This window comes from Panicum virgatum, chromosome 7K, assembly GCF_016808335.1.
Source record: "Panicum virgatum strain AP13 chromosome 7K, P.virgatum_v5, whole genome shotgun sequence".
NCBI classification, from domain to species: Eukaryota; Viridiplantae; Streptophyta; class Magnoliopsida; order Poales; family Poaceae; genus Panicum; species Panicum virgatum.
The window spans coordinates 14,939,205-14,947,623 of record NC_053142.1 but is presented as its reverse complement, the minus strand read 5'-3'; the positions used below and the strand labels follow the sequence as shown (position 1 = coordinate 14,947,623).

The window sequence follows — 8,419 nt, the reverse complement described above, 5'->3', positions numbered from 1 at the left end:
CAGGGAAACAGATCAGAAACCGACCAAAAGGATCTGTCCCTAAAGTTTGCAATGCTTCCATCATGCTTCTGATTAGTATAACACATTAACACTCCTCATATATTAAACAAAGCCTAAAGCTGCATTGTATGGATTAGTCCAAGCAGCAGTCTTGATTCTTGAACACCAATACAAGGGTTTCTCCAGCTAAGCCACCTACCAAGTCCAAATTAAACTCCAAACTGCACTGCCAAGAAACCTTTCTGCACCCAAATTGGGGAACTAGCTAGTGGGGAGAAAGGGAGCATGGAAGCAAAATTCCATGCAACTTCTCAGCAAAGCAGGGGCTGATGGTCACCTCTGCTTATGATGACTAAGGCTTGTTCTCACGAGTCAGAAGAAAATAACACCTTTTTAAAGTTAAAGCTTGGCTCACACAGCTGGAAAATTAGTAAGTGATCAAGTGAGATTCATTCACCTTTTCTTCCATGAGGCAAACACTGGTGTGCCTTTTCTACCATTGCAGTGTGAAAATCAGAGATTGCAAAAGCTTGTAGACCATGGAAGACTTATTCCTTCCAGAGAGGAAGATATATAGCAGGAAACAGAGAAGGTATTGCTTGACGTCAAATGACCGATCAAATGACTTGTATCAATAATGGGCCATACACGTTACTCATTAATTAATCTAGAGAAGTTTTCTTGTTATTTGATTGGGCCTGTTTGAAGCCTCTTCAAATTAAATAAGCCTCTTTCGAACCAAACAGGAAGGGCTTTATAGAGACTTATTTCCATAAGCACACATAAGCCTTAAGCCCTCTAAGGGTGCTTTTGAGGCTTATTTTCCATGGACCCCACATGAATAACCACCCTTTTTCCTGCAATACCCCTCCCCATTCCTGTAGGCCCCACATGAAAAGACACATTAATAAGGGGCATAAAGATCATTACCACTATAAAATATTATTATAAACTCATACAACCAAACACCTCTTTGAACTTATTATAAGTCTCTCCATGTGAGGGGATGATTATAAGCCTCTCCAAACCAAACATGTCCCCTTAAGTTGGCTTACCAGGGTTTCATGGTCAACTTTAAAACATTGACACCTCGTTTGTTGTCCACTAACTATGTTAGAAATTGTCACGTGAATATGTGATATGGCGGACAACAGATTTGAGAGTAGTGGTGTGGTAAAACAAAAACAACTGGAGCCACGCTAAATGGCGCACGCGCGCCGGGAGCATTACCGACCATTGAATCAATCCACTCTCCTAAACTTCCCATTTCTGGTAAGTATTAATTCCCAAAAAATTTTATTTTATGAATATGATAACTTCGACTTATAATTTCGTACTAACATATTATGAAATAATTTGTTAGCACAACTTTGATGAATGCATAATTTATACGTACAATTTCTACGTACCTTCTATAAAGGGCAACTTCGATTTTTTATTTTTATTAATATATTTATAACTTATATATACGATCTATACAGGTAGCTTTTTAGTGCAACAACTTACATGATAAATTTTGTAATACAACTTTCATATACACACAACTTATACGCATAATGTTTATTGTAACTTTACGAGAATAAGAATGTTGTAAAGAGTTTATGCACAGAACTTATATTCAAACAACATTTACTTGAATACAAAATGATATGGAAAATTAATTGAATAGTAAAAATGAAAAAAGAAAAAAAAACACGCTCACGTGATGGGCGTGTAGACCCCACTCCCCTGCGGCTCGCAGCTCACGTGATGGTGTGACGCAACAGCCTCTATGAAAGAATTGTCCTGAACATTTTCTCGGTCCAAATAGGAAAAAGAGTCCCGCACATCTAAATTGGGTGCGTAATTAACTGTAAGAAGTCACGGTCAATTCTTTTTTTTTTTTAAGACACGGGCAATAGCCTTCTCTATCCTGGCAGGCCACAACAGCTCAGGATTGGCATGATCACACGAACAACCAGCAGTGGCGGAGCTAGGATTTTAACATAGGGTATGCCGAATCAATACTAGAATATACAATTTGGTATACAACTATAAAATTCACCGAGCAATTCGGTATATGATGATGAAATTTTTTTATTCAATTCAGCATGAAATGTAAGGATCTTATAATATCTTTAATTCAATAAATATGTTAAAAACAATATAATAGCATATGCCAAAGATCAAGACCGATCAATTTATGAATTAATGGATGCCAACCTTAAAGTGAACAATGTCAAGGATACAAGACTTTTGCCTGATAACAGAAAGAATATTGTAAAATAAATAAGCATTGATGTTAGAATTGTCAGAAATCACTCATATGATCGTACCAATACTTACATGTCTGTGGAGAGCTATTCGTACAAACGTGAGTACAGCAGAAGCTGCTCCGAAAACCTCCACTACATAACAATATCCCAAATTAAAAATAATTTAACAAAAAAAATCTTTATCTTGGAGACCTGCTAGCTGCTGGCTGTGTGACTACTAAAGAGCTTGAGCCCCTATGCCCTGATGTTCTGGCCAGTGGCCACGCCTCTTTGCATTGCTTCCTCCTGTCGTGCTGGTGTGCACTCACACACAACTCACCTCGGCAATCTGCAAGGGATTTTTTCTTTTTTACTGCTACATGCGCCTGCCAATTCTTAGGGTATGCCCGGGCATAACTGGCATACCCACTGGCTACGCCAATGCGACCAACTATCATAGACGACATTGATAAATGATGGAGATGATCATAGACCAACATCTATTTGCACATGATCAATCCATCAGACCATCTCATAAAAGTACCAAGCACTTCAGAGAGCACACCAAGTTCCATCCCCAACAGTACCAAGCAATTTGATCATCATTCCCAGCAATTTCCATAAAAGTAAAAGCAAAGTGCAGAGATGACACAAAACATTAATAACAGCTGTTTGCTACTTCTGAATATTATTTGTCCGGGGATCATGCAAATACCCCCATGCTATTTATTCTCACAATTGAGGTGTCAGATTTCTCCTTGTTCGCCACCCGACTGCAAAAGCCTTATCTTCAGCTTGCCGGTTTCCTCACAATCATCTTTTGTACCTGTCCAGGGCAGCAAACAAAGTGTTTAATATATTCAATGGAGCATGCGTATATACTTTTAACCAGAATGAAAAAGTCTTTTTTCAGCAGAATGTACTGAAAAGTCTAGTGAAAAAAAAAGTTTCAGTTTGCACCTGTTCCAATGTCAAGAACATAATGACATTCCATGAACCCAGTCTAGCAAAGTTTGGGAGGAAGCCTTTGTAAAATGCGAGGGGTCCCTGTAGAGTAAACAGCTATTAGCTAGCGCCTACCTCATTGGAGTTAGTTGCTAAAACATAAACTGATTCCACCCTGTAGTCTTTTGCAACAAATTCACTGCTGAAAATAATTTTAGCAACTCTAAGAGGTATAGAATTGGTATGAAAGAAACCAAACTTTCAGCATACTTTTAAACTTCACAATTCCCTTCCTATCAATGAAAAAAAAACGGATGGCACATGTATCTTGTTTAGTCCAAAAACAATACAATTGATTATAAAACCTGGCTAAGAAAAGCCTTGGAAGAAAACTTGTTAGAAATTGTGTCAAATATTTGTACAGTCTGGTAACGAGGACTTGAGTTGTATTTAGCAGTATAGGATATAATCCCCATCATACTATGTAACTCGAGCCTCCTCATAAATTAAAAGAGGACAGTTGCTATTGTAACCAATGAGACATAGCGATAGGCTCGCAAGGGAAGGCGGCACGATGCCGGGACCCCGGAGCGATCGGTGCTGCGGCATTGGAGAGGAGCGTCCCTAGTCGAGCTCCCGGGGATGTAGACTTCGAGCGAATCTGGTTAACAAAGATTGTGTCTCCGTTGTCATTTGTGATCATGCAAATTTGTCTCAACAGATCCAATCGACGCTTCTGCTGATGGAGATTAGCGGACGACTCATCTCACCTGGAGGGCTAATTTTCTAACAAATTAAAACTAAATGTTTCTAGAGAGTTATGTTAAACTGGGGGACCGCCACATTGCTGTTACCAAGAAAGGATGCATGTTTTAGTGAAGAACGCAAGTATGGGATGCGTTTGGTGCAGTGGCGAATCTAGGAATTTAAGTTAGGATGGTCCAAATTAGGAGCAAGGGAGCCTAATTCAACCTCTTATCCCTAGTGACTACCAGCATGGCAGCATTAGGATTAATTAGGAGCTGGGATCGGTGGGAATTGGGCGTCTCGCTGAATCTTAGGGTGGGCCGTGGTCCACTTGGCCCACCCCCTAGATTGGTCACTGCACTACGGGAAACCTAACCTTTGCCGAGTGCCCAGAGCACTCGGCAAAAGGCACTAAAACACTCGGCAAAGGCTAATACTCGGCAAAGGGCACACGGCAAAGCTTGGTCGGCAAAAAAGGCTTTGCTGTGGGCTTTTTCACGAACACTCGACAAACCTTTGACGTGTGCCGGATCTGACCCTCGGCAAAATTGCAACAGGAAAAAAGCCCAAAAGAAATAGCAAAAAAGAATTATTAGGGGGAAGACCCCACCGGCCGGCCAGCCGCCCTCTCCGTCGCAAGTCGCGCATTTTTCCCGGAAACTTCGCGCGCTATGCAGCTGGCGGGACTCGAACGCGTAACCTCCTCTACCAATGCACCACAATCTCACTTGCGTCTATACTCCGTTTTCACTCCTCACGTATTATACTACACCGAGGGTAAATTGCGTCTTTGAGGCTCTAAATGTATTCAAATTAAAAAGTTGTCAACTACAAAGTTTCATTACTTTTTGAGATCTACAACTTTCATTTTGGGAGTTTCTCCATCCAAGGTCGTTTACAAAATTTGAATTTCAAATTTGAAAAACTCAAACTTAGTTTTTCGTTGACAATATGGTTTCAAATAGAAAAGTTGTAAGCTACAAAGTTTGATAACTTTTCAAGATCATCTGAGGTCATTTGAAAAATTCAAATTTTCAAATTTGAGAAATTCAGACGTACTTTTCGTTGACAAAATTAATTCAAATTAAAAAGGGTTCAACTACAAAGTTGTATAACTTCTTAAGATATACAACTTTTATTTTGTTCATTTATTCATCCGGTACAGTGATAGTAACATTATTCACAAATCTTATATATCACTCGTATAGTTTCATGAAACTATATAAGAGATATATATTTTATAAACAACATTACTACCACTTTGTCAAATAAAGAAATGATCCAAATAAAAGTTGTACATCTTGAGAAGTTATACAACTTTGTAGTTGAAAGTTTTTTAATTTGAATTAATTTACTACTTCCAAATGTGATTTGAATTTCTCTTTGCTGAGTTTTTTTCCTGCAGCACTCGGCAAAATATGGTTTTGCTGTCGGCCAAAAAAACACACGGAAAAATATTGTTTTGTCATCGGCCAAAAAACACATGGCAAAATATTGTTTTGCTGTCAGTAAAAAAAAAACACACGACAAAATAGTTCTTTGCCGTGTGCCAAAACCAAAGCAAACTCCTTCTTTGCCGAGTGGCTGAGGAAATACACTCGGCAAACCCCCCAAGTATTCGGTAAAAAGGGGGTTTCCGGTAGTGCTAGTTTCCGGTAGTTATCCTGCTCATCTAAATTTGAATCCTTTATTTGAAAAAAAAATAAATCCATAAAAATGAAATGCATAGCAGGTGGAACATACATCATTCTTTAGTGTCTTCACAAAACAGTCAAGAGTGCTTTTATAAAGGCTGTCACCCATCATTCTTGACTTAACCTGCAAGAATATGATTCCTATCAGTCTCGGTGACACTAGAGAGGCAAGGGGAGGGAGAGAACTTGAAGCCAAGAATTCAGTCACTAATCAGTTCTCAATAGTCGGCAAATACTTCAGGATAATGACCACAATAAATGGGAAACTTCTGGAAACACAACCAGCATTATTCACGCTCAGAAATTAAAATGCGCGCATGAAAACATTAGGTATATATAAATCCTAGAAGTGTGAACCTCCCAAATATAGTAATAAAGGGAAATGATAGCAGCTAGGTAGAAGTACTACGATCATTCTCAAATTCTGAAATTGTGACATATAATGACAGTATAAGTTGACTTTCTGAATGTAATTGTGGCATGCGGCACCAGAGGATGACATCTGACCACGTCAACCGGAGAACCAACACAGACAGCAAAGAAGCCCGCACCGAGACCAGCAAATAGGTGGGTGATCACATCATCTTTGAATCCAGGGAGTTTCAAAATCGTCTGCGTGAAAAACAGTTTGTATATATGGGCAAAGTGAGTGAAGGAGCCAATTAATGGAGTAATCAGCTAGCAGAGACAAGAATGGAGCAAATAATAAAGCACGCAGCACCTGCTTGACTTGATCATAGCTGGCCAACTCAGCAGCGTTGATGAAAGCGTTGCGTGCTACGTTTGGCCCCAGGCCGGTCCACAGAGCGGCAACCCCTTCCTATGGATGACACTATGTAAGAACACATCAAAGAAGACACCATGATAGGAGACGTGGTTTTAAAACGTGTCTCTAATGACTCATAGGAGACGCGTGTTAAGACCATTCTGGATGTGTACCTGTTTAGACCATTACTATGACTTAATGAGCCAGCTTTGTAATTTATTAGCATTTCTTTGAATGAGTTGTTCTTAGTATTTATCCTTGACTTGCTGGCCAACATCGTCATTGTTGGAAAAACATTTGTTCTTAGCAGCAAGTGGTCATTGTTGGAAAAACATTTGTTCTTAGCAGTGGTGATGTGCGTGTCCAGCAGCAAGCTGCAGCAAGCGGTGACGTATGTGTGCAGCAGCGTGGCAGGCGAAAGGTGCGTCAGGTCACCGGGCACTAGCTAGCTTGAAGAAAAATCAACCATACGTGTGTACAGTTCGACCCGCGGTGCACCCCGGGTCATCAAGGTTCTTTTGACGTGAGGTTGCGGGTTGACCCGTACGTGACCCTCATTTTTATCTGACGGGGCAGAGGGGCAGCAACAGGGGCGCTCCGAACCGCACCCTTTGCAGATTTACACACACCTGGGTAGCAATCTTTGCGTAAGCGTCCATGGCGCCAGCGTAGCGGTGTGGCATGCCAGGCGCAAGCTTGCCCTCGGCCTGGAGCCTGACCTTGACAAGATCAGTGGGGTTGGCGACGCTGATAGCGATGGCGCCAGTGGTGAAGCCAGCGGCAATCTTCTTGGAGAGGGGCACATCCCCAGCATGGTCTTGGCCGACGTACAAGGATTTGACCTGCATGCAAGGTATTAGACGAGATTACTCAAAGAGAAAAGGTAATCGATCGACGATGTGCAGCAATAATAATAATAATAATAATAATAATAAGAAGAAGAAGAAGAAGAAGAAGAAGAAGAAGAAGAGCAGCAGCAGATGCATACAGGCTCGTATAGTCCAAGGCGGAGTCCTCCGTAGACGCGCTGTCGGTGTAGCCCCGGGACGACTCCCTTCCAGAGCGCGGCGGCCCCTTCCTCCCTGGCGATGGTGGTGGCGGTGCCGAGCAGGCCGCGGTACTTGGGGAGCGCCGCTGCGTCCCCAACTCCGGCGACGTTCTTCTGCAGCTGCAGCCTGACCTTGACCGTGTCGAGGGGGATGGTGCATACCTGCGAGCGAGAGGAGAGGGGAAATCCATGGAGTCAATCTCCAATATAATCAGCCAAGGAAGCAGATGAAGTTGATGCAGTGAGGATCAGGCCGGGAAGAGATGGATCGTACGGTACCTCGGCGAAGCATGCTGCTATGGCGTTGCTGGTGAAGCGGCTGGCGAAGGAGATGTCGACCTTGGAGCCATGGTCCCCTGGCATGGCTGCTGGGTGGAGCGAGAGCGAAGCTGCTGCAGCAGCAAGCAAATAGAAGAAGAGGAGGAGGAGACTGAGAAGAGAGGAAAGCGGAGGTCACCGGCGCCGGCCCGGGCCGGCAAGTTCCCTGGAGCCTGGATGCACATCAGCCGTGTTTTTTATTAGTATATGTGGATCACTTGGCGGGCAAGTTTCCTGGACGCACACCAGCTGTTTTTTATTAGTATTTGGATCATCCGCTCGTGTGCCTCGCCTCGAGGTAGATGAGCTCCCTGCCTCACTCTGCCTCGGGTATTCCTCGTGTCTTTTTCCCTTTCTCTGATAATCTCCCATTCATTTCTCTCTGTCTCTCCTCTTAATCTCAAATCTCAGAGGTCTTTTACGATGCACAATACTATCAGGTGGTAGTATGAAGTATAACCGATTTTTCATATGAGTAAAATTGTAATTTGCACTAATTATATTATTTGATTTTTTTCTTTTTAAGATGACGTAGAAATGAAGGGATGATGAGTAAAAGGTATGGTGTTAGGATAATTTTATATATTTCTAACTAGGAATGTAGAGGGAGCAGGTTGCTGACGTTTGCAAGGTCATCACACTTGCCCCAAATTAATCACACGGGTTT

General features: G+C 42.0%; 1 protein-coding gene across 1 annotated transcript; it reads right to left on the bottom strand.

Moving 5' to 3' along the window:
- Positions 1 to 2,726: 2,726 nt before the first annotated feature.
- LOC120642905 (mitochondrial uncoupling protein 1-like) lies at positions 2,727 to 7,923 on the bottom strand. The gene is made up of 8 exons (XM_039919488.1): positions 7,714 to 7,923; positions 7,375 to 7,596; positions 7,016 to 7,228; positions 6,342 to 6,440; positions 6,128 to 6,232; positions 5,670 to 5,744; positions 3,195 to 3,281; positions 2,727 to 3,060 (listed from the first exon to the last, which is right to left on the bottom strand). Exons 1-8 carry the CDS (start codon positions 7,795 to 7,797, stop codon positions 3,025 to 3,027), a joined length of 921 nt encoding a protein of 306 aa, XP_039775422.1. The 5' UTR covers positions 7,798 to 7,923; the 3' UTR covers positions 2,727 to 3,024.
- Positions 7,924 to 8,419: the final 496 nt, after the last annotated feature.